The sequence below is a fragment of the Geotrypetes seraphini genome, chromosome 7 (assembly GCF_902459505.1).
Source record: "Geotrypetes seraphini chromosome 7, aGeoSer1.1, whole genome shotgun sequence".
Classification (NCBI taxonomy): domain Eukaryota; kingdom Metazoa; phylum Chordata; class Amphibia; order Gymnophiona; family Dermophiidae; genus Geotrypetes; species Geotrypetes seraphini.
Genome location: NC_047090.1, coordinates 52,946,108 through 52,973,313, shown reverse-complemented (window position 1 = coordinate 52,973,313; position 27,206 = coordinate 52,946,108). Strand labels below are relative to the sequence as shown.

The 27,206-nt window shown below is 44.3% G+C and overlaps 1 protein-coding gene across 1 annotated transcript in view; it reads right to left on the bottom strand.

Annotated features, from left to right (window-relative positions):
• AMN1 (antagonist of mitotic exit network 1 homolog) overlaps positions 1 to 24,182 on the bottom strand; it is a 125,383-nt gene extending 101,201 nt beyond the window's left edge. The window contains exons 1-2 of the mRNA XM_033952401.1: positions 23,899 to 24,182; positions 18,211 to 18,343 (exon numbers count right to left, since the gene is read on the bottom strand). Coding sequence (XP_033808292.1) covers positions 18,211 to 18,343; positions 23,899 to 23,933 — 168 coding nt within the window. The 5' untranslated portion in view covers positions 23,934 to 24,182. The remainder of the gene's footprint in view (positions 1 to 18,210; positions 18,344 to 23,898) is intronic.
• Positions 24,183 to 27,206: the final 3,024 nt, after the last annotated feature.

The window sequence follows — 27,206 nt, the reverse complement described above, 5'->3', positions numbered from 1 at the left end:
TGCACCGCGCCTGCGCGCGTGCCTTCCCGCCCGAACTAGGGGGCGCATCTCCTGAGAGGATCCTCAGTTCAGATACCTAGCCAAGAAGCCAACCAGGGGAGGTGGGAGGGTTGTGGGAATATCTGCCTGCTGTCACTGGATAACAACTGTTACGGTAAGTAACTGTGCTTTATCCCAGGACAAGCAGGCAGCATATTCCCTCACATGGGTGACCTCCAAGCTAAGTAAAAAGGGATGGAGGGAAGTTGGCAATTTACGAAAAAAGATTTTGCAAAACAGATTGGCCAAAGTGGCCATCCCTCCTGGATAAGGTATCCAGACAATAATGAGAGGTGAAAGTATGAACCGAGGACCAAGTGGCAGCCTTGCAGATTTCCTCAATAGGAGTTGATCGGAGGAAAGCTACAGATGCCGCCATAGCTCTAACTTTGTGGCCCGTCACTCAACCTTGCAGAGGAAGACCAGCCTGAGCATAGCAGAAAGAAATGCAAGCAGCCGTCCAGTTGGAGATGGTGCGCTTTGATATAGGACGTCCCAACCTATTCGGATCAAATGAGATGAAAAGTTGAGGAGATGTTCTGTGCAGTTGAGTGCGTTGGAGGTAGAAAGCCAAGGCACGTTTACAATCCAGGGTATGAAGGGCCACTTCTCCAGGATGAGAGTGAGGCTTTGGAAAAAATACAGGTAGAACAATAGACTGATTGATGTGAAATTCTGAAACAACTTTAGGCAAGAATTTAGGATGAGTATGGAGTACCACCTTGTCATGATGAAAAACTGTGAAAGGTGGATCTGCAAGCAAAACTTGTAACTCACTGACTCGTCGAGCAGATGTGAGAGAAATCAGGAACACAGCTTTCCAAGTGAGATATTTGAGGTGAGCTTTGTCAAGCGGTTCAAAAGGAGGCTTCATAAGTTGAGCTAAAACAACATTGAGATCCCAAACCACTGGAGGTGGTTTAAGTGGTGGATGGAGATTTAGAAGTCCTTTCATAAAGCAAGAAACCATAGGATGTGCAGAAAGAGGTTTTCCATCGAGAGGCTGATGAAAAGCAGCTATAGCACTAAGATGGACTCGAATAGATGTAGTTTGAAGTCCAGATTGTGACAAATGAAGCAAGTAGTCCAGAACTGATGCTAAGGAGGACGAGATAGGTTGTAAGTGATGTGTAGAACACCAAGTAGAAAATCTAGTCCACTTCTGGCCATAACATTGTCTAGTTGATGGCTTTCTGGAAGCAAGTAATATATCTCTAACAGACTGAGAAAATTGAGGAAAGTCTGTCATGCAGAAAGGTACAAAGCTGTTAAGTGTAGAGACTGCAGATTGGGATGAAGCAAGGATCCTTGACTCTGCGTGAGTAGAGAAGGAAATATCAGCAGAAGTAGAGGCTCCCTGGTGCTGAGTTGAAGTAGAAGGGAGAACCAAGGTTGCCTGGGCCACCGAGGAGCTATCAGAATCATGGTGGCATGTTCTGACTTCAGTTTGACTAGAGTCTTGAGAATCAGAGGAAACGGAGGAAAGGCATAAAGGAACTGATTCCTCCAATCCAGTAGAAACGCATCCGCTTCGAGACGTTGAGGAGCGTAAATGCGGAAGCAAAATTGAGGCAGCTTGAAGTTGAGAGGCGAAGCAAACAGATCTATCTGCGGAGTTCCCCAACGAGCAAAGATTTGGTGAAGAGTAGGAGAATTGAGCATCCATTCGTGAGGTTGTAGAAGACGACTCAATTTGTCCGCCAAATAATTGTGTTGACCCTGAATGTAAACAGCCCTGAGGTAGAGATTGTGAAGAATTGCCCAATGCCACAATTTCAGAGCTTCTTGACATAGGGAATGAGATCCCGTCCCTCCCTGTTTGTTGACATAATACATAGCTACCTGGTTGTCGGTACGTACAAGAAGCACCATGTCGTTAAGGAGATGTTGAAAAGCTTTGAGAGCATAGAATATCGCTCTGAGTTCCAACAGATTGATATGACACCGACGGTCTGCTTGAGTCCATAGACCCTGAGTACGAAGACCGTCCACATGAACTCCCCATGCATACGTTGACGAGTCGGTTGTGAAGACTTTCTGATGAGGAAGAGGGTGGAACAGCAAGCCTCTTGAAAGATTCAAAGAGAGCATCCACCAACGGAGAGACTTCCGCAATGAAGGAGTTATGGAAATCAGTCGAGCTGGTGGATCCACAGTTTGCTGCCATTGGGATGCCAGTGTCCATTGAGGAATACGAAGGTGAAGTCTGGTAAAAGGAATCACATGAACTGTAGAAGCCATGTGACCGAGCAGAACCATCATCTTTCGTGCTGGAACAGTTGAAAGGTGGAAGACTTGTTGAGAAATCTGAAGAAGGGCGGCCTGACGTGGTTGTGGAAGGTAGGCTCTCAGATTGATAGTGTCCAGAGTTGCTCCTATGAACTGGAGAGACTGAGAGGGAGTCAACTGAGATTTGGGAAAGTTGATGTGAAATCCCAAACTTTGTAGAAAAAGAATAGTCTGTTGGGTCGCTGCAATAACCCCTGAAAAAGAGGGAGCTTTGATGAGCCAGTCGTCGAGGTATGGAAATACTTGGAGACCCTGGTTGCGAAGAGCTGCAGCCACCACCACAAGACATTTTGTGAAAACTCTGGGAGAAGAAGCCAATCCGAAGGGGAGAACTCGGTACTGCAGATGAAGACTTCCTACTTGAAATCTGAGGTACTTGCGAAATGCTGGATGAATAGGGATATGAGTATACGCCTCTTTGAGATCGAGGGAACACATCCAATCCCCTTGATCCATTAAGGAATATAAAGTTGGCAGAGTGAGCATTCGAAATTTCTCTTTGACTAGATATTTGTTGAGAGCTCTGAGATCCAGGATCGGTCGCAAATCCCCCGTCTTTTTGGGAACTAGAAAATAACGGGAGTAGAATCCCAAGTTCCTTTGTGGAATAGGAACTTCCTCCACAGCTCGCAGGCGAAGCAGAGCCCAAGCTTCTTGAAGAAGAAGGGGAAGGTGCGACTGATCGGAAGGACACTCTCTTGGATGGCGATCTGGAGGCACCTGCAGCAACCGAAGAGAGTATCCCTCTCGTGGGATGGAAAGCACCCAGAGATCTGATGTAATGAGCTCCCACTGGTGATAAAATGTGGACAGACGACCCCCTATGGGGAGGGGAGAATTTGGAAACAGAGAAATTGGAATGCTCAGGCTGAGACAGTCAAAAAGACTGAGCTGGTTTGGTGGCAGCAGGAGTTTGAGACTTTTGCTGGCGCTGTTGTTGAGGAGGACGACGAGGAGGAGGCCTGGAAAAAGCAGGAGTCGTTTTTTGAGGATAACGACGTGGAGTCTGTTTAAAACCTCTAGTTGGTGCAGGTTTGGGTTTTGGTCGAATGAGGGAAGCAAAAGAGCGTTCATGTTCTGAGAGACGCTTGGTAGCTGCTTCAATAGAGTCATCGAACAATTCGTTACCCTGACAAGGTAGATTCGCCAATCGATCTTGAAGATTGGGATCCATGTCAACAATACGTAATCATGCTAAACGACGCATGGCTACCGCAAAGGCAAATACTCGAGACGAGAGTTCAAAAGCGTCATATGAGGCTTGTAACATGAAGAGTCGCAATTGAGAGAGAGTCTTGAGGATGAGTTTGAATTCCGAAAGACGAGTTGTGGAGATGTCCGGATAAAAAGATGGTAATATCTTGAGAAAATGGTTGAAGTAAGATGTAAAAATGTAGCTATAATTAAGAACTCTTTTTGCCATCATAGAGTTCTGGTATAAACGGCGACCAAACTTATCCATGGTACGACCTTCTCTGCCTGGAGGAACTGAAGCGTAGATTTTAGAAGGATGTGCTTTCTTCAAAGATGATTCCACTACCAGGGATTGATGAGAAAGTTGAGATTTTTCATAACCTTTACATGGAACAATTCGATAACGAGATTCCAATTTAGATGGAATGGCAGTGATGGAATAAGGAGTCTCCATGTTACGAACAAAGGTTTGTTTGAGAACAGGAGTCATGGGTAAACATAGTGACTCTTTAGGTGGATGAGGAAGCTCCATATCTGCTAAATATTCAGGAGTATATTTAGAATCAGAATGAAGATCTAGTTTGAGAACTTGTCCCATATCAAAGATAAATTTGGCAAATGAAATGGATTTGGAATCAGATGCTTCCTCAGGAGACACACTGCGAGATCTAGGAAGTGCTGAGTATGAAGGAGAAGCCTCTCTGGAATATGGTGACAGTGGTTCCGAGTCAAGGTGTAGAGTCACCGAAGAAGCTGCACTGTGAGGTGGAGTAAGAGAATGTTTTCTCTTAAGGCTCCTGGATGGAGAAGTACCAGGTGTACGTGGTACTGAATGAGTCGAGGTCTGAGGTGAAGTGTCTCGACGAGTCGGTTTCGACGGAGGAGTCTTCGGTCGAGAAGGACTTCGAGTCAATGCTCGATGGTGTCGGGATCCGTGCTTCGACTTCGAAGAATGAGGCAGAGAAGTCTCGGTATCCAAAGCCGAAGACTCCCTCCGAAGCTTAGAAGCAATATGTCTCGAAGGCTTCGACCGGTGCTTCGGAGGAGGTGAGTTCGGAGAAGAATCAGATGAAGGTATTCTCTTCGGTGTCCGGGATCGGCCTCGAGATACTGGATGCTCCGGTTGGGTGACAGGCTGATCCACCCGAGGCAAGGTCGAGGACGGGACCAATTGAGCCACTAAAGAGGAAATCTGTGTGGTCAGTATAGATTTTAGCATGTCCTCCAGCATCGGCACCGAGACAGAAGGTTCTGATCTCGTAGGTGCAGCAGTACGCTCCGAAGAGGGCGACCTCGAAGGTGAGTATTCCCTTATCTTGGAGGTACGCTTGGAAGATGGACGTGCAGAGGACTCTGGTGGCTTCTTGGGTGCGGTACCTGAAAGAGAACCCGGAGACTTACCCTCCATGGAAGACTTCACCGATGGCACCGCCTTCGAGGGAACCGAAGCAGGCAAGGTCGAGGCCTTCGAGACCGAAGCTCCAGCCGGAACTTGGGTCGAAGCCTTTGAGACCGTGGTCGTCGATGTTGTCGGAGTCGAAGTCTTCGATACCGGGGCAGCCGCCGAGGTCGAAGTCGAATCCGAAGGTTGCTCCATGTCTCCGAAAAGTTGAAAAAATTGGGCGCACCTGCGTCGAAAAGCCCGTGGAGTGAGAGTGAAGCAACGATGACAATCTTCTGGGGAATGGGAAGGACCCAGGCACTGAAGACAGCGACAGTGGGGATCGGTGACTGAAATCACACGATTACACTGACGACAACGTTTAAACCCGGTGAGAGGCCGGGACATAGAAAAAATAAAGTCCGTGTCGAACGGAAGGAGCAATTGGGCCTAGGCCCAAGACTCACCGGCCGGACAAGCGTAGAAAAAAGAAACAAAAAATTTGTTTGTTTGTTTGTTTTAAATTGAAAAAGGAGAAATAAAGTAGAGCACAGCGACCGAATTTTTTGAAAAAAAAGAAACAGCCGCAGTGAAAAGAAGGCAAAAGTGCTGCAGAGCTGAAGAAAAACGTGTCTTCTTGTCTCCGCGGAATTAAACGAACTGAGGATCCTCTCAGGAGATGCGCCCCCTAGTTCGGGCGGGAAGGCATGCACGCAGGCGCGGTGCAGTCCTTGAAAGATCGAGATCTTCAAGCAAGTTTGCTTTCGAGGCTGTCCGCTGCGGGGCTCCGTAGGTGACGTCACCCATGTGTGGGAATATGCTGCCTGCTTGTCCTGGGATAACCAAGGCTGTCTGGGCCACCGAGGAGCTATAAGTATCCTAGTGGTCAACTGCTGCTTGACTTTGACAAGGGTCTTGAGAATGACAGAAATGGATGAAATAGATTGGATCCAAGATAGCCGCGATTGCCTGACTGGGGGAGAGACGCGTCAAGAACAGTTGCTTCTGTTACACCTGATTTCCTACTGAGAATGCCGAAGCGTAGGGGGAAGAGCGCTGCTCCAGCCTCTCGGTACCGGGGACCCCTCCTTCAGTGACTATTGAAGATTTCTTAAGGCACTGGCAGCAGGAGTCTCTTGTGGGGAATTGCCCACAAGAGACGCCAACACTGAGTGAAGCCGCAGTGAATCTCCTTGGGCTGGAATCAACACTGAGCCCCGATGTTAGGGCCCCACCTCCACAGCTGCAGGGAGCCAGCTCACCAAGGGAGGACACTCTGTCCGAAGAGGCAGACTCTATCCCCTGGGAGGCTGTACTGGGCCAGGTGCCCAAAAAGATTGATCCTGCAGCTGAAACATCACTGAAGCAAGAAGAGAAACAAGATAGAATGGAGAGAAGCCCAGGGACACTGGATTTCGACTCAGTGCCTACAGGTACTTTTGCTGTTACAAAACCCACCAATGTAACCCTTGAATCCCTTTGGGACCTGGTGGTTAGTCTGGGACAAATTATCAATTTGGAAAATAAATTTTCTGAACATAAAGAAGAATTAAAAAATTTCAAGTAAGAAACCTTGGTTATAAAAACGATGGTAGAAAATATGGAAAAAAAGCTCTTAGATGCAAAACAGCTGCAGGGGGTTCCGATTATAGACAATACCAACTTAAGAAGGAAGATGGAAAATCTGGAAAATAATTTTTGTTCTAATAATCTTAGGATACTTTCCCCAAAGCTCCATTGATGTCTTCTAAAGAAATGTTGAAAAAATATTTCATTGAAATTTTGAACATACCAGAGGATATATTTCCCCTCTTTGCTCAGATACATTATCTCCCAACAAAAGAAAAAAAAAATAAAAAAGCAATATTCTTTAGTATGAGAACCGGATCCACAGATGAATATAACAACAATTTTAGAAACATCTCTTAAAGATTTAGTTAAACCAACTACTTTATTAGTCACAGTGGCATTGTCACCTGACAAGAATTGGATTCTAAAATTGTACTTTAAAAATAGGCATAAGGAATTTCTAGGACAAAAAGTTCAGGTGTTCCCAGACGTGACAAAGGAAACCAAGAAACGTTAGAAACATAGAAACATAGAAAATGACAGCAAAAAAGGGCCACAGCCCATCAAGTCTGCCCTCTCTAATGACCCACCCCCCTAACTTTTCCCCTAAGAGATCCCACATGCCTATCCCATTTTTTCTTAAAAAGTCTGGCACGCTGCTGGCCTCAATTACCTGCAGTGGAAGATCATTCCAATGATCAACCGCCCTTTCGGTGAAGAAATACTTCCTGGTGTTGCCATGAAATTTCCCGCCCCTGATTTTCAGCAGATGTCCTCTTGTGGCCGTGGATCCTTTAAGAAAAAAAGATATCATCTTCCACCTCGATACGGCCCGTGATATATTTGAACATCTCAATCATGTCTCCCCTCTCACTACGTTCCTCGAGTGAGTATAGCTGCAATTTACTCAGCCTTTCCTCATACGGGAGATCCTTGAGCCCTGAGACCATCCTGGTGGCCATTCGCTGAACCGATTCAGCTCTCAGCACATCTTTTTGGTAATGTGGCCTCCAGAATTGTGCACAATATTCCAGATGAGGTCTCACCATGGATCTGTACAACAGCATTATGACTTCGGGCTTCCGGCTGACGAAACTTCTACGGATACAACCCATCATTTGTCTAGCCTTGGGTGAAGCTTTCTCCACTTGATTGGCAGTTTTCATGTCTTCACTAATGATCACTCCTAAGTCTCGTTCTGCTGCAGTCCTAGCTAAGGTCTTACCATTTAGGGTGTAAGTTCTGCATGGATTTCTGCTGCCAAGGTGGATGGCCTTACACTTTTTGGCATTGAAGCTTAGTTGCCAAGTCGAGGACCAATGTTCCAGTAAGAGTAGGTCCTGCGTCATACTGTCGGGCAATGTGCTTTTGCCTACTATGTTGCATAGTTTGGCGTCATCAGCGAATAATGTTATTTTACCTTGAAGCCCCTGAGTCAGGTCTCTTATGAAAATGTTAAATAGGATCGGGCCCAAGACCAAGCCCTGCGGCACTCCACTGATCACTTCTGACGTTTCGGAGAGGGTACCATTAACCACCACCCTCTGAAGTCTACCGCTTAGCCAGTCTTTGACCCATGCAGTTAATGTTTCACCTAATCCCATCAAACTCATCTTGCTCAATAACCTGCAGTGTGGGACGCTATCAAAAGCTTTACTGAAGTCCAAGTACACGACGTCCAGGGACTCCTCCATATCCAGCTTTCTTGTTACCCAGTCAAAGAAGCTGATTAGATTGGATTGGCAGGACCTTCCCTTTGTAAATCCATTTTGATGGGGATCACGTAGATTCTCCTCGTTCAGGATCGTATCTAATTTATGTTTAATTAGTGTTTCCATAAGTTTACTCACTATTGATGTGAGACTCACCGGTCTGTAATTCACAGCCTCCGTCCTGCATCCCTTTTTGTGGAGTGGAATGACGTTAGCTGTTTTCCAGTCCAACGGGACTCTTCCTGTACTTAGGGAAAGATTGAAGAGCGTGTTAAACGGTTCTGCTAGGACATCACTCAACTCTTTAAGCACCCTGGGGTGTAGATTGTCTGGTCCCATGGTTTGTTCACTTTGAGTCTTGATAGTTCACAGTAGACGCTGCTGGGCATAAACTCGAAATTCCGAAATGGGTCTTCCGAACTTTCCCTTGTCTGCAACTGTGGACCGGATCCCGGCGCCTCGCAGGTAAAGACTGAGTAGAAGTATTCATTTAGTAGTTCGGCTTTATCGGAATCTGATTCTACATAATTCCCGTCTGGTTTTCTAAGGCATATATCCCAGTTTTTGATTCTTAAACCAGGGGTAACAGCGATAGGTGGTGCATTTTTGCTACGGTACCCATGTAAATGCATTGTTAAATATAGATCTCATACATATATATTCTTTGAACCGTCACAGTTAACTGGGTTTCTCTCTATGAAAAGACTTGAAGGGGAGATAACAACAAAAAGTTAATGTGTTACTAATGCTCCTGTAACCTAGTCAGATAATTAGCCTAATTTGATATTGGGTGAAAACCCATGATTGTCTTATTTTTTTTTCACTCATTAGATTCTTGGATCCAAAAATTTCGGACTATAATATTGATTAAGTTAAAAAAAATTATTTTGTAGTTTATGCTTTACTTGTTATATCTTTTTCAATAATTTGTACAAGAAGGTGTTCTTGATATTATTGTTTAAACTTAAATAAAAATTAAAAAGAATGAGAGGAATGGGTGGAAACGCATAGAGAAACTTGTGCATCCAATCCAAAAGCATCCACCTCCAGGCGATGAGTTGAGTACAGTCTGGAGCAGAACTGGGGCAACTTGTTGTTGTGGGGGACACACAAACAAATCCACTTGAGGAGTCTCCTCTTGAGAGAAAATGGGATGGAGAGCTGCCGAGTTGAGCGTCCATTCGTGAGATTGAAGGATTCTGCTGAGTTTGTCTGCCAAGAAATTCTGTTCCCCTTGAATATAGATTACTTTGAGAAAGATGTTGCACGCAATCTCCCAAAGCCAAATCTTCTTAGCCTCCTGACAGAGAAGGATAGAATCTGTCCCTTCTTGCTTGTTTATATAGTACATGGCAACTTGATTGTCTAGTCAGACTAGAAGGACATGAATGACTACTAGATGCTGAAAAGCTCAGAGAGCACAGTAAATTGCTCCGAGTTCCAAAATATTTATGTGAAAGCATTGTTCTCTGGGGGGACCAGTAACCTTGAGTGCGAAGGCCATCCAGATGAGCTCCCCACGCACAGGTTGATGAATCCGTGGTCAGAACTTATTGATGAAGAGGTGTGCAAAACAAAAGACGTCTGGAAGGATTGGAAGAATTCATCTACCAATGAAACGATCATCGAAGAGACGAGGCGACAGAAATATGTTGTGAGAGAGGCGAACGCTTGAGAACACTGTGAAGCCAGAGACCACTGAGGCATCCGGAGATGAAGCCTCGCAAAGGAAGTCACGTGAACTGTGAAAGCCATGCGACTCAGAAGAACCATCATACACTTGGCTGAAATTGACTGAAGCTGGGTGATCTGCTGACAAAGTTGGATTAAAGTGTCCTGGCATTGCTGAGGAAGAAACGCCCCGAGTTGAGTTGTGTCGAGTAGAGCTCTAATGAACTGGGGTTTCTGAGATGGCTGAAGTTGTGATTTTGGGAAGTTGATCTCGAACCCCAAGTTCTGAATAAATAGTATGGTCTGATTTATTGCTAAGAGTACACCTTTAGACAAAGGATCCTTGATGAGCCAATTGTCTAGGTAGGGAAAGGCTTGAAGGCCCTGAGACCTCAAAGCCACTGCCGCCGCCACCACCACCACCACCACCACAAAGCACTTTGTAAAGACTCTGGGAGAGGAGTCCAGGACTAAAGGTAGAACCTTGTATTGACAATGCTGGTGGGCCACTCAAATCTGAGATACTTCCTGGAAGCCGGATAAATGGGGATATAGGCTTCCTTGAGATCTAGATAGCATAACCAATCATTGAGAGCCAAGAGGGGATAAAGGGTGGCTAAAGATATCATTTGAAGTTTTTCTTTGACAAGAAATTTGTTGAGAGCTCTGAAATAGAGAATGACACGGTGGCGGTTTACCCGCGGCCACCGCATTTTAGCCGCGGGTCACCCGCCGAAAACGGGGAAGAAAACTAGCAGTCGCTGCGGCGACGGGGACAAGGCCATTCACCGCCCGCGGGGCGGTGAATGGTCTTGTCTCCGCAGTGAGGTATCAAGGATCGCGCGGTCCCCGCAGCCACCGCCCGCAGCATTTAGCCAGCTCCCTCCCTCCACCTCACCTTAAATTTCGAGTTTTCCAGCTTCCTTTTTTCCGAGCCGCACGTGTTCAAAAATCCGTGCACGCGCGGCTGCGCGAGTCAATCAATCTTCTCCTCTTACGCAACCGGAAACAGGAAGTTGCAGGAGAGGAGAAGTTTGATTGACTCGCACAGCCGCGCGTGCACGGATTTTTGAACACGTGCGGCTCGGAAAAAAGGAAGCCGGAAAACTCGAAATTTAAGGTGAGGTGGAGGGAGGGAGCTGGCTAAATGCACGGCTTTTTGAACGCGTGCGGCTAGGGAAAAAGGAAGCCGGAAAACTCGGAACGAATATAAGGTGAGGTGGAGGGAGGGTGGGGGCTGCTGGACCATTCTTCATTACTTTGCCATACTAATTCCATTCTATGTTAGGTGCCACGGACTCAGATTCGAGTCCTAGCGATGATGAGTTAAAGATCCCAAAAGAAGCCAACTTCTAAATCCAGTGGTTAGAGCTACACTACACTCCTTGTGACCCTGGGCAAGTCACTTAATCCCTATTGCTTCTGACACAATGGGCAGTTCCAAAGACCAAGGCTGGCCAGTGTCAAAGACAGGATGCTGAGCTTGATAGACCCTTAGTCTCCACTGTTTTTAGTGATCAACAAAGTTCTATGTTTCTATAATCACCCTAATTCTGTTATCATTGGACTAGATATTCAAAATGATTTAAATGGCCAGGACAGGCTCCTGGCTGTTCAAATCATCTGTCCAGGGCTAACCAGGCATTTTCAATCTTCATGTTCAGCCCAAATGGTGTCACACAATTCAGCAAAAATACCCAATGTTGTTCCTCATAATTTAAATATTGCTCATAGAAGGAACAACATTGGGTATTTTTGCAAATGGAAGTTGGAGGGTTAATTCCCTTGAAACAGTCAATTGAGTGAAACATGAATTCATGCTGGGACACAAGATAGGTTGAATTTGTTTTGAATTTAAAAAGAAAAATGATCAATGAAGAATACTATAATGGCAAGAAAATATAATGATAAAAAAGCAACTAATTTTGCCTATTTTTATATATTAAAAAAGTACTACATAAGGTGAATGTCCATATTGCTGTCTGTTGTTCTGCTGAGCACTGGCATTGAAACAGCAAAATGCATTTATTGCATACTTGTCCTCTGTCGGAAACATTATGGTGGTATATTAGTTGTGTTAATAAAAATTTATAAACAAAGCCCTGCCAGCTGAACATCTCTTTCTCTAGTTCAGCAGCAGGAACTTTGATTTATAAGAATGGAATACGCTAAATATTAGAGTACTAAGGCTTATATGGATGCTGCGGGGACGGTGACGGGGCGGTGAATGGGATGGCAGTGGCGGTGACGGGGCGGTGAAAGGGATGGCAGTGACGGTGACGGGGCGGTGAATGGAATGGCGGTGACGGGGCGGTGCAGATGATGGTGGGCCGGGGACGGGGACAGATTTTTTCCCCGTGTCATTCTCTACTCTGAAATCTAATATTGGTCGAAGACCTCCTGTCTTAGAACGCCAGAAGGGAACTATGTGGAAACAGATTCCGATAAGGCCAAACTGCTGAATGATTACTTCTGTTCAGTCTTCACCTGCGAAGCACCAGGACACGGGCCACGGCTTGAAGCAAAGCAAAGCATGGAAGACCCATTTCAGAATTTTGATTTCACAACAGAAGATGTTTACAGAGAACTGTCGAGACTCAAGGTGAACAAAGCCATGGGACCGGACAATTTGCATCCAAGAGTGCTCAGAGAGCTATGCGATGTTTTGGCGGAACCGTTAGCCATGCTCTTCAATCTCTCCCTAAGTACGGGGAGAGTCCCCCTGGACTGGAAAACTGCCAATGTTGTTCCTCTGCACAAAAAGGGTTGCAGAGCGGAGGCTGCGAATTACAGACCAGTAAGTCTCACATCAATAGTGTGTAAACTCATGGAAACTCTACTTAAAGGGAAATTAGACACGATATTGGATGAGGGAAATCTGAGGGATCCCTGTCAACATGGATTCACTAGGGGCAGGTCATGCCAATCCAATCTCATCAGCTTCTTTGACTGGGTGACAGGAAAACTAGACTCGGGAGAGTCTCTGGACATAGTGTACTTGGATTTCAGTAAAGCTTTTGACAGTGTCCCGCACCGTAGACTATTAAACAAGATGAAATCAATGGGGTTGGGTGAGAAACTAACTGCATGGGTCAATGATTGGCTGAGTGGAAGACTTCAAAGGGTGGTGGTCAACGGCACCCTCTCTGAGACATCGAAGGTGACTAGCGGAGTGCCGCAGGGATCAGTACTGGGACCGTCCCTGTTCAACATATTCATAAGGGACTTGACCCGGGGGCTTCAGGGAAAAGTAGCACTGTTCGCCGACGACGCCAAACTGTGTAACATAGTAAGTGAAAGCAATCTCAAGGATAATATGACGCAGGATCTGATCACGCTGGAAAACTGGTCCTCGACATGGCAGCTGGGATTCAACGCTAAGAAGTGTAAGGTCATGCATCTCGGCAGCAGAAATCCATGCAGAACATACACCTTGAATGGAGAAGCACTAGCTAGGACTTCAGAAGAACGGGACTTGGGAGTAATCATCAGTGCAGACATGAAAGCTGCCAAACAAGTGGAGAAGGCCTCGTCCAAAGCAAAGCAAATGATGGGATGTATCAAGAGAAACTTCGTCAGCCGCAAACCTGAAGTCATAATGCCACTGTATAGAGCCATGGTGAGACCTCATCTGGAATACTGTGTGCAATTCTGGAGGCCACATTACCGTAAAGATGTGCTTCGAGCCGAGTCGGTCCAGCGGATGGCCACTAGAATGGTCTCCGGACTCAAGGGTCTCTCATACGAAGAAAGACTGGGCAAATTACAGCTCTATACTCTAGAGGAACGCAGGGAAAGGGGTGACATGATTGAGACATTTAAATACGTCACAGGTCGTGTAGAGCTGGAAGACGACATATTCGTTCCCAGGGGACCCTCGGTCACAAGGGGGCACCCGCTTAAACTTAGAGGAGGGAAATTTGGTAGTGACACCAGGAAGTACTTCTTCACAGAAAGGGTGGTGGATCAATGGAACAGACTTCCGGTGCAGGTGATCATGGCCACCAGCGTGCTCGACTTTAAGAATAAATGGGACATCCACGTGGGATCCCTACGAAGGTCGAGCTAAGGAACTAAGTCATATGCACTCAGACTTAATGGGGTGGGTCAGTAGAGTGGGCAGACTTGATGGGCTGTAGCCCTTTTCTGCCGTCATCTTTCTATGTTTCTATGTCTTCTTCGGGACAAGGAAGTAGTGAGAGTAAAAACCCCGGTTCTGCTGCTCCAGAGGAACCAGCTCAATGGCATTAAGAAGCAGGTAGTCAATTTCCTGAAGAAGGGCGGACTGATGAGGGTTTAAAGCAGACTCTCTTGGAGGATGATCTGGAGCAGGGGTGCCCAATAGGTTGATCGCGATTGACGGGTAGCTCGCCAAGGCAAAGTGAGTCGATCACCCAGGACTCACTTTGCCTTGGCGATCTATCGGGCCGATCAGTCTTCCTCTCCCCGACGTCAATTCTGCCGTCGGAGAGGAAGTTCGGGCCAGCCAATCGCTGCCTGGCTTGGTGGAACTTCCTCTCCGATGGCAGAATTGACGTCGGGGAGAGGAATGCTGGTCGGCCCGAAGCAGGGAGAACATGGGGCGGCGTCGGCTTTGGGGCCTGTTATCCATTGGTGGCGGTTTGGGTCCTGTTCCCCGATGGCAGCGGCAGTGGCTTGGGGAAGGGCAGGGAGAAAGAAAGAAAGGGAGACAGAAGGAAAGAAGAGAAACAGAAAAAAAGAAAGGGGGCATGAAGAGAGAAAGAAAGAAAGGTCAGGGAGAGAGGAAGAAAAAGTTGGGGGAGGGAATGAGGTGTGGAGGAGAGGAAGCATACAGGCTGAAAGAAAGAATGGATGCACAGTCAGAAGAAGAAAGTGCAACCAGAGACTCATGAAATCACCAGACAAGGTAGGAAAAATGATTTTATTTTAAATTTAGTGATCAAAATGTGTCTGAATTTATATCTGCTGTCTATATTTTACAATATGGTCCCCTTTTACTAAACCGCAATAGTGGTTTTTAGCGCAGGGAGCCTATGAACGTCGAGAGCAGCGCTGGGCATTCAGCGCAGCTCCCTGCGCTAAAAACTGCTATTGTGGTTTAGTAAAAAGGGAGGGGGGTGGGTATTTGTCTATTTTTGTATGGTTGTTACTGAGGTGACAGTACATAGTCATCTGCTTTGACCTCTTTGAAAAAACCCCGGAATAGGAATGATAATTAACAATTCTATGCGTACAGTGTGCGTTGTGTTTTTTTAAAATTTTACTGTTGGTAGATCATTTTGACTTGGTCATTTTAAAAGTAGCTCGCGAGTCAAAAAAGTGTGGGCATCCCTGATCTGGAGGAACGGTGGCAAAATGAAGAGAGTAACCCTCTCGAATGATCTGTAGAACCCAGATGTCCGAGATGATCAACTCCCAACAATGAAAATAAAGCTGGAGGTGACCTCCGTTTGCCTGAGGAAGAGGTTGATGTAAAGGAGTTGCAACTTTGCTCTCAAGTAGCCCATCAAAAAGACTGGATCGATTTAGCAGGAGCAGACGCATGAGGTTTCTGAGGACGTTGTTGCTTCTGTTTCTTCTATTGTGGCCTGGAAGGAGCAGAAGGTTTGGCCGAAAAAGCCTCTGGTATGAAGTAGAGGGCTTGAATGATCTTGTTGTGGAAGGCTTGGGTTTAGGTTTAAGTAAAGCATCCCAATACTTTTTGTGGGCAAAGAGCTTTTGAGTAGCATTCTTCATCGAGTCTCCAGACAAGGAATATTGGCCAACTGGTCTTGGAAGTTAACATCCATATCATCCACTCTGAGCCAGGTTAATCTTCTCATGGCCACAGATATAGAAGCAGCTCTGGAAGACAACTCAAAGGCATTATAAGAAGACTGAACCATGTACCGTCTTAATTGGGTAAGGGTGCAAACAAAGTGCCGGAATTCCTTCTTTCGATGAGACGGAAGATATTTTTGAAAACCAGGCAGTTGCTTAACTAGATGTTTCATGTAACATGCGAAATAGAAGTTGTAACTAATAATTTGATTTTCCAACATGGAGTTTTGGTAAAGACGTCTACCAAACCTGTCCATAATACATCCCTCTCGACCTGGCGGGACTGAGGTGTAAACTTTGGACGGGGTAGATTTTTTTCAATGTGGATTTCACCACTAAAGACTGATGAGACAGTTGAGGTTTGTCAAAACCTGGACTGGGAATAATCCTGTACACTGGGAGTCCAATTTCCTAGGAGCAACAGGAACAGAGAGAGGAGATTCCTAATTTTTATGAAGGGTTTTTCTCAAAATTCCATGGAAAGGAAGTTTGATAAGCAACTTAGGAGGTTGATCATAGTCCATAGTTTTCAAAAATTCAGCGCTATATTTGGAATCTGCCTCAAGCTTGATAGACAGATCCTTAACCCAATTGTCTAATGAAGCAAGTGAAGGACAGTCTCTCCATAGGGGATGTCTCTCTAGGAGGAGTCTTACGTGGAGATTGTGGCTCAGGAGAGTCATAGGCCTCTGTGGTCGAATGAGAAACGTCAATATTGGAATCAGTTTGAAGATCAGAGTCAATAAGTAGTGATGGAGATCAATGCTGCCGCTTGGAAAGGTGTTGGTTCGATGAGGAAGGCAATGCAAGATGTTTGCGTTTCTCTCGACGTTTATGGGAAACATGTTTTGACTTGCTAGACTGAGAACATCGAGGAGAAGAAGAAAAATGATGCTTCGACAAACTGGACCAGTGTCTTCAGCCATGATGCTTCGATGTATGGCTGGATAATGACCGGTGTTGAGAGCCTTGATGATGCATCGATGAAGCAGTAGCAATATCGGCATCTTGTGTGGTGTGACGCTCAAGCTAGGCCGGCAGCGGTGGAGTCGGTGTCGGGGTAACAAGCCAAAACATATCCCCATACTCTGCACGAAAGAGAGCATTCAAGCTTCTCTTGAAAAGTAAGCACCAGTACCTGTAGCTTTGTCACCAGTACCAACGGTGCTGTGACTCATTCCAAAGAGAATGACTTTGATGATGATGCACCCCTCAATTAAGAAATGAGTCGCATATGGGGTCTTCACTTGGTCGGCATGATTGGATTCGATGCCTTAGTGACCTGCAACCCCGTCTGGGAAGCTGGTGGCTTTTTAGCTGGCTTACCAGAAAGCACAATAACCTGCGACACTGGAGTGTATGTCGGTGCACTGGACGACATCGGTGTCTTCTATGTCGAGGGCTTTAGCATCGATGCATGTGATACATTAGCTCCCTCCACATTGACACCGAACAACTTCTCCTGCTGTAGAATGCAGCACTTAATGGTGCGTTTTTGAAGAATGGAACGTGTGCAGGACTCTATGCGATGTTCTGGGCCAAGGCACTGAATATACCAATTGTGGGGGCAACTGAAACAAACAGGAAAAAAATGCTTGAGTATCTCCACAAATTCATATAAACTGTTCTGAGCTCCCTTGGGAGAACAGTATAGAAAACTGAATAAATAAAATATAGAATAATTAGAAAAGGTACAGAGAAGGGCAACAAAAATTATAATAAAAGGGATGGGATAGGAATTGTTTGTTTACTCATTCCAAAAATATTAGGACTAGGGGGCAGGCGATGAAGTTACTAAGTAGTAAATTTAAAACAAACTAGAGAAAATATTTCTTCATACAACATGTAATTATACTCTGGAATTCATTGCCAGAAAATGTGGTGAAATCAGCTTAGCAGAGTTTAAAAATGGTTTGGATAGTTTCCTAAAAGAGACATCCACAGGCCATTATTGAAATGGCTTGGCGAAATTCACTGCTTATTCCTAGGATAAGCAGAATAAAATTTGTTATACTATGTGAGCTCTAGCTAGGTATTTGGGACCTGGGTTGGCCACTGTTGGAAACAGGATACTAGGCTTGATGGACCTTTGGTCTGTCCCTGTATAGAAATTCTTATGTTGTAATGCTAAATACTGCCATATCACTTCTGACACAGCAGAGGAAAGGTCCTGGTGCAAGCAGCCTGTTTACAGCGTTTTCTCTGATGGCCGACTGCTGCTGCTTTTGGAGGGCCTATAGGTAAGAAATACTGGCTCCACACGGGGAGGGAGTTGACTGGAAGCCAGACCCGCATGGGGGAAGAAAAGGGGTTATCGGGTCAGGAGCAGGATGGCAGGGAGATGCCACAGGTGGGGTGGATGGAGCGTGAGAGAGGCAGACCCGCAGAAGGAAGATAGGAGGGGAAGGGGACAGATGGTGAACTGCAGTGGGGGGGGGTGAGGGGGGAGAGCAGAGGTCATGGATGCTGGACCCACAGGGTGAAGGGAAGGGAATGGAGATGGATGCTGGACCCATAAGTGGGGGCTTTTGTAAAATAATTTCTGTATCTTACCTGACTTATATTAGAATCTGTTATATGTCCTTTCAGACTCATTAGCTTGATCAGTTTATCTTTTATATTTGAAGGCAAAATCTTAATGTCTTTAACATATCTGGAAATGTTGCTCGCCAAGCAAAGAAGGCATCTGAAATAAATATAAGAAACGTTACTGTTACAAAGATGTCTCTGTAAGGCCATTACATTTTTTATGAATTTAATACAGCCAAGATCATGTGCTTTTTACATAATTGCAAAATAAATATTTTCTTACAGTACAACTTGGAATTTAGATATGTAGTATCAAACTGCAATCATGGAGGGCTGCCAGTAGCCTGCATTCAGGGCCTTTATGGGATACATTGAATCCAAAAGTTTAGGGGGATCCTGTCAAATGTGCTCAGAATTCAGAAAGCTAGGATTGCCAACTGGCTGATATTTTTCAGGATTCTAAAAAATTATACATTTGTCTCAAAACCAGAAGGATTGCTAAGTTTAAGGATATTTTTCAGATTTTAGACCATTACAGCTTTCCATGTTTCCCCTTTCACTGCAGAGGCTGTGGTAGGCTCAAGCCAATGGGAAGGAGGGGCGGAGCTGCAAGTGCTGTGGGGGAAGCAGATCTCTTCACAGGGTCTTTAGAGAAAATCAGTGCAACTAGTTGAGTGGTCTTGAGTGGGGATTGTTGAAAAGGATTATTTAATCCTGATCTCATGCACACAATCTTTGGGCACTAGCTAGCTCTTCTGGTCAAGTATTCATGACCAAAATATACAAAAAGAAAAGTCTGACTCTCATTCTGGGCATAGTCCAGGGCCAGATTTACGTACTCCAACTGACTGAAAGATAATTTTTCATAAGTTCAATCACTCCACAGGTTTTTTTTTTAACCCCCCCCCCCCCTTTATCAAGCTACTCTAGAGGTTTTTAGAACGGGTTGACAAGGTAAGGGCCCCAATGCTCAGAGGAATTCTGTGAGCGGCACATCATTTACCTCGCCAGCTTGCACTAAAACCCTCTAGCACAGCTTGATAAAGGGACCCTTAATTAGGAATAAATCAAGCTGAGACTGATGAAAAATTGCTCTACAAAGCTGTTTTGGAAGTATTTTGTCTTTTTTTTTTTTTTTTAAATAATCTTTCATACAGCATGGATAACTCGAGACTTCAGTTTCAACCAGTAATGCCTTTCGACTTCTGTTCCTTTAAAGGGGGAATAAGTGGGTTTTTTGTTTGTTTTTTTAAGGACAAGGTAGTAGCTTTATGATTACAAAGGGATTTCTCCTTAAGTCGGAAAGGCGTTCATAACAAACCACGTTGCATTGTGGGGATAGTAGTCTCCTAATCAAATAAGAACTGCTGCCAGAAGCGCAGGACTGGGTAAAAGCCGGGGAAGGAGGTAAACTTCTGAGAGTTGGCCAGAACAGGAGGTGGGAGGGAACCCTCCTGCCCCAGCCCACTGCTGGACCACCAGGAGTTACGGCAGGCCCAATGGAGGCTAAACATTTTGAAAATTAATCTCCTTGCAATTTTAGCATTGTTTTTAATTATTGTTAACTGAGTTGAGCTTCCTCTGGTTGATGATCCGGAATATAAAGCTAAGTTTTAGTTTAGTTTAGAAGGAGGGGGGCTCGGTGCAGAGACTGGCAGGGGAGGGAGGGAGGGGGATGAATGCAAATCGAGGGAGGGAAGGAGGGGAGAGGGGGGCTGGGTGCAGAGCCAAGCAGGGCACTGCACTTGAATATTAACCCACCCGATTTATATACGAGTCAACCTTTTTTTCTCCTTTTTGGAGGGAAAAAGGTTACCTCGGTTTATATTCGAGTATATACAGTAGGCCTAATCATATATCAAGGACACCAAGGATTTTCTTTCTAAACTTCAATCTGTAGACACATCAAAAGGTTCATTTATCATGGCCACATTAGATGTTACAGCACTCTATACTCAATTCCCCAGCAGGAGGCTCTTGATGTCATACAACAAGTACTTGAAATGCGTACAAAACCTCATAACATTCCTACATCTTTTCTTTTGCAACTTTCACAATTGGTGAAGTGTGAAAAAATTTTCACGTCAGATGATAATCTTTTTAAACAAACCAAAGGTATAGCCATGGGTGCAACATTTGCCCCTTCAATAGCTAACCTTTTTATGATTCATTTTGAAAATTGTTGGATCTATCATTCTCCATTCTCAGAAAAAAATCTTCACATGGTGGAAATATATAGATACGACTTCTCAGTATGCAAATAAACAAAATATATATATGACTTATAAAATAAGTAAAGTGCTCACATACACTCAGAATTGTGAAATTTGACCAAGAGCATTAGCTCCTATAGCCAAACCCACCGCCCCATCACTTATGACTTATTTTGAAAAAGAGTTTGAAAAAGACATACTGTTCATACGCAAAGCTGTGCATAGCTCCTCCTTTCTTGAGACTATGCCAGCACATTCACCTTTGGTATTTGGTTCACTCGGCGGCTCTACAGCCATCATATGAATGAAGCAGTGAAGCAAAGCTATGTTATGTATATGGCAAGTACCCTTTCTAACTTTTTCCTGTGTTGCTTTTTGAAGAGTTTTATTATAGAATTTCTCTTTAATCATGGTTATTGTGCAATCACATGCGAGTGACATTTTATATTTTAATTCACAGATTACAAGGTGTTTTGCCCGTATCACACTACTCTTATTTCCTTGGCATTTTGAGCAGTTTACATCACCCTCTGGGTCCCTTGAGAAAGAATTTCGAAACATGGTCCATGTCGGGACCTGCTAACACAGTTGAAAGCTAAGTGCAAACTTCTTTCTCTCTTTTGCCATTGAAAATTAGTTGAGCACTTGAACAGTATGTCTTTTTCAAGCGCTTCTTCAAAATAAGTCATACACAGTGGATATGGTGGCGGTGGGTTTGGCTATAGGAGCTAATGCTCTTGGTCAAATTTCACAATTCTGAGTGTATGTGAACACTTTACTTATTTTATAAGTCAGATATATATTTTGCTTATTTGCATACTGAGAAGTCTTATCCAGTTATCCAGTAATTCTTTGACTTCTTTGCCCTTTAAGCTATGATTACACACACCCTCTACTATATTCAGTGGAAAATATATAGATGACATTTTTCTTTTATGGACTGAGTCATCTGCTCAACTTAATAGCTTTTTATACATGGTTGAAGTCTTGCGATGCCAATATACAATTCACTCTTAATTTTTCAGAAAATCATTATACAATTTTTTGGATATATTGGTATCATGGTCCCACGAATGTTTCATCACATCGTCTTTTCAAAAACCCACAGCAAAGAATACGTTTTTGGACTTCAATAGTTGCCATCCGTACCATCTCAAGAAAAGCTTGCCTATTCTCAAATGCTGAGATTATGTCAGAATTGTTCATCAATTAAAGATTTTAAAACACAAGAAGAAACTAAGAGCACGAGGGTATCCCTCTCTAATCCTCCATCAATCCTATACTAGAGTCAATAACAATAGAGACCTCTTGCTGTCAGAATCTGACCATACCAAATGTTCAGATTGGATTTCTACTTGCATTCTCAAATATTCAACTCTCAGCAAAGAGTTAACAAAGATAATCAGGTCACGTTGGGACATTGTACAATTTTTACCAGTTTTTTCAAAATACTCCTCAGAGATTTGCCTTTTCAAGGGGCAAGAATCTTAAAGAATTTTTCAGCCAATCTACCTCTTCAACCCAAACGAAAACCTCGACACTTCCAACAGGCCACTTTAAATGAGGATCATTTAATTTTGTGACATCACCTTGCAAATTAAAGAATTTGTTCATCCTACATCAGGGAAAATTTACAAGTTAAAACATTTTAGTACCTATAGAACGGATCTTGTGGTATACTCCATCGTTTGCCCATGTAAAAGATCTATATCGGCATGACAACCAGGGAATTAAAATCACATCTAGCAGAACACAAATCAATCAAACATCAAACGTAACATCATAAAAGAACCCCTGGTTGAACACTGCCTCACAGAAAAACATACTTTTCAACAGCTATGATGCTTTGTACTAGATGTCATTTTGAAACATACTCAAGATGGTGTTTGTACTCTGGCCCTAAGACGCCAAGAATCATTTTGGATTTTCACCTTAAAGACTTTATTTCCTTTAGGTCTGAATGACAGACTCGATTGGTCTGTCTTCTATTAAATCAATTTCAGTTTTTAAAAAAAAAATCATGCTTCATGTACAATCTTTTCAGTGATTTTCCATATGCTTAACATTACTTCACATGAAAAAAATTCCATTGGTTATTAAATGCTGATGGTGTCTGACGTATCCAGCGCCATCTTTTGAAACATGACAAGCATTTGAAGTTGTGATCTGTAAGTTGCTGTTTCTTAAGTAAGCACTTTATTTAGCTGTTCTTTTTGTTTAAAGTCAAAAAGTAACATTTTTTTAAATCTTTGTATTAAGATGATTGCAGCACTGCGAAGCCTTACGAGGTGAAATGGAGGCCGCGTCAGGCATGCAATCCCATCTGTCAACATGTGGCGTTCAGAAAAACTAAAGTTAAATGCTTTAACATTTGGCACTATCTTTTTGCCTTTACAATTGAAAATTTATGCACTTTAATGCACTTTAAAATTGTTCCCTAAAAAAATGTATGCACTTTAAAATACTTAAAATATTTTAAAACCCAAAAAATTCAATGGAGGTTTTTGATCGATGACTGGGCCACGACCTTCTTTATTCATTGCTTTCAGCAGTCTTGTATTGCTTGAATAAAGGTCTCTGATGTCTTTTTCTCCTCTTAAACACTAATTAGCTCACAGTTTGTGCTTTAGCTGATGTCTTTGCTGCCATATGATAACCCTAAGTTCTTATATACCTAGTGTTACCAGAGTTCACAAAGTAAAAACCGGGACACAACCCAGCTCTGCCCCCACATGAACCTCCCCAATACTCTGGGCTGTGGCTGGGAGGGCCTCCGAGCATGGGCAGATGGGATGTAATGTTGTCACGCGCATGAGTATGACATCATCACATCCCATCCGCGCATGCTCGGAGGCCCTACCAGACCCAACCTCGAGATGAAAACACAGACAAATTACTTACACACAGGTTAAACGTCCAGATACGGGTTGCCAGATTTTAAATCCGGAGCCCAGACCCATTCCCACCCTGTTATGTCCCAGTCCCCGCTCATTCTTTGTCATGGATTTCCTCCTGTCCAATGCGATTTAGAGGAGGCTTTTTAAAACCCGGACAAAGTGCCAGGTTTTAAAAAGCCGTCCGGACCCCTGGACATGTCCAGGGAAATCTGGATGTCTGATAACTCTATATATACCCCTCAATCAGTTCTAATAGGGCTAGGCCATGGCCTGTATGAACCTGTACCGCTGGTATCTCTAGTAGGAACATTAAATACCAGGGAAAACTACTAGTTTGGAGATACAATAAAACACTATTTTCAGCCTAGTTCCTCTAATTTAAGGTACTCCCCAACCCCCTATAACACCATTATGAGGAGTAAATACTCCTGGGCTACAGCGAGAACGTAGATTGCATATAAAGCTCCTGCTTCTCTCCCTGCATATATGTAGGTGCGGTTTAACAGTACGTGTACTGTAACTGACCCCACATACTTCCCACTAACACAGCTTTGTCTCTCTTAAGATTATAACTTAGGCTGGGTAATGATAAAAGAACTTACAGGTTTAGCAGATCGTCAACGCAATGGCAGTTCATTTGTACGCTCGTGCTATATATTCGTCGACTTCTTCTACAAAGGTCTGTTTTGGAAGTACAGTATTTTGCCTTTTTTTTAATAACCTTTCATACAGCATGGATAACTTGCGACTTCAGTTTCAACCACTAATGCCTTTCGACTTCCGTTCCTTTAAAGGGGGAATAAGTGTTTTGGGGGGTTTGTTTGTTTGTTTTTAAGGACAAGGCGGTAGTTTTATGATTACGTAAGGGATTACCATACGTTTCTCCTTAAACCGGAAAGGCGCGTAATAAAAAAACACATTGCATTGTGGGGATAGTAGTCTCCTAATCAAATAAGAACTGCTGCCAGAAGCGCGGGACTGGGTAAAAGCTGAATGAGGGAAACGGTCGATTCCACGTTTTCAATAAATATTTTCTTTATAGGTTTATATAGGATTGCAAAACCAGCTGTTCCCAGACACCAGGAGCTCAAAATACGCCTAGTGGAGCAGGGGGACAAGCCCAATAGTTAGAACAGGGGTAGGCAACCAAGTCCTCCAGATGCATAATCCAGTTTAGTTTTCAAGATCTCCACAGACTACAGTTTGCCTAGTAGTACTGCCCGATTCACTTCGGTGAATCGATTTATTGTCCGAGAAAATCATGCTGTCAATTCAGTGACCTCTTCCGGTAAGACCTGACATTCCTCGAGGTCTCCTAAAGCAGCAGTGGTGGCGGAGCTCTGAACTAGCTGCTTTGCGGCCTTTCCTGCTGAGGCTTTCTTTCTACCGCGTCACTGAGGGAAGCTGCCAGGACGTTTGGGGGGAAACCACCCCCCCCCCCCAATTGGGCAGGAAAAACAAATCAAATAGATTCAATAGGACGAATCAAATAGAAAAAATTTGCCCTGAATCTGGCAGCACCAGTGGTGTGCCCTTTCAATTCTGCTCTACCCCTGCACTAGGTCTTATTTTGGGGGTATGCACATGATCATCTCTCCCTTCCTCTCCTTCACCCCAATTCTTCCTCTTTCCTTTCTCTCCCCCACATGTGCAGCATCTTTCCTCCCCTCCCATCCCCCTGAGCAGCAGAAGTTTGCCCAGTTTCTATCCTTCTCCCATCCCTTGTGCAGCAGAACCCTTGAGCAACCCCCACTGCGCAGCCGAATTCCTGCTGACCCTCCATCCTTCCCTCCCCTCCGACCATGAGCAAGCCCTACCTTCATCCAAAACAGCGTCTGACTGGCAGCACTCTAAACAGGATGTTTCAGCCCACCACTGCTTTGGATGTAGGTAGGGCTCGCTCGTGGTCTACGGGGAGGGAAGGATGGAAGGTTAGCAGGGGTTCGGCTGCACAGTGGGGGCCACGGCGGGGGGAGGGGGGGTGAACAGTTGCTGCCGGCGAATCCCAGGACTAGGTCTTATATTAAGACCTGAAAGGTCACTTGGTCAGCCACAATAATCAGAGACATGAAGAAAGTAACAGGTGTATTTTATTCAACATACATGCGAGACTTCTGTGCAATAGTGCTGCCCGATTCACGATTCGAATCGATTCACTGATTCACTTCATGTGAATTGATTCGAATCGATTTACCACGCAAAAAAATCGGCCTCCCGATTCGTTGAATGACCCTCCCCCCTCACCTCTAAAGCAGGAGCGGCAGCACTGCCTCTTGCTGGCCTGCCGCTCCTGCTTTAGAGGGCAAGTGAGGAGGGTCAGTCGGGAAATGGCTTCCCCGCAGCAACTTATCTAAATTCAGCAGCCTGCTCTGCAGAAGAAGATCGCCGCTGGCTCTACTGATCTTTGTTTACTTGTTGGCTGTTCTGAGCTACTGGGAGGGCGGGATAAAAATTGAAATAAATAAATAAATAGAACTAGGAAGTAAGCTGGATAAATTAGATAAATCTGTGAACAATTTCCAGAGTACTGCTACTTCCAACATTAAAGATAGCATATTGCTTCATGCTAAAATGAAGAATGCTAAAATGGAAAAAATAGAGAATTATATGAGAGTTAAGAATCTTCATTTCTTAAATTTTCCTATTACACATTATCTTTCTCTGTTAGAGCTTTTAAGAATGTATATGAGGGAGATTTTACAGTATACTTATGTGGAAACTTTTGCGCCCGATAATCTCTACTACATTCCATGGGCATCTAAGGAGATAGATAGCTGATGAGGAGGAAATAGACAAATTACTTTCACCAGATAGTTTGGATATATCTCAGTTGCTTGAATCATCTAAGGACACAATAACAAAACAGCCTACGCTGCTGGTTGTTTTCAAATCAGAGTTAGAGATACAAGCTATTTTAAAGTTGTATTTCATGAAAAAACATGCTGTGTTTTGTGGCCAAGTGTCAATTTTCCCTGATGTATCTAAGCAGACTCAGTTGAAGAGGAAGCAGTTTCTATTGCTTAAGCCTAAGGGGCTCATAATCAAAATAGAAAAGCGTCTAAAAACCGGCCTAAATTGGCACTTGGACAATCTAAAAGACAAGTCGTCAAAGTGCCGACAATCGAACCGGATTTTAGACATATTTAAAAACGACCTAGGCCTTCACAGTGCTGCTGAACAGCCAGAGCTAAAAGGGGCGTGTCAGGAGGAGTGTCAACGGCAGGATTTGGGTAGGACATGGGCCATCCTAGACTTAGTCGTACTGCATGTATAACTGAAAGTTTTACAACACTACAGAACCTGGATGTTGTGGCTTAGGCCATCTAAAACCAGGTCTAAGTCACAAGAAGGTATCCAAAGTGACCAGATAAGCACTGCAGATACAATGTACAGACCTCCACACACTGCCCCAGTGATCACTGACCCCCCCAATAAAATCATAATAACAATTTTACATATCTGCCTCCAGAACATCAGCACCTGGCAGCCTGGCATAGGAAAGCCTAGTAGAGCTGCACAGAGGTGGCTTAAGTGGTCTTGGGGGTGGGTTAGTGAACCATGGAGAGGACCCAGGCCCATAAGCCACTCTAATTACTGCATTCATGGTGAAAAATGTGCACCACCCAAAAAAAAACCCTAACCCTTTTGAACTGCCATATAAATGGCTCCTGCAGCCATAAGGGCTATTGGGGTGGTAGATAGGTGGGTCTAGTAGATTCTGGGGTGTTTTGGGGGCTCACCATGATCTATAAGGGAGCTGTAGTGAGATGTTTATGTGGGACTTTTTTGTGAAGTTTACAGAAGGGTCCTGGAAGGTACCCCACTACTCTGGTGCCATGTCTGGATATCTAGTCCATCACTTTTCTGGCCCCTTCCATGCCCTAAAGGTCTTTTTCTAGGCGTTTGTGAC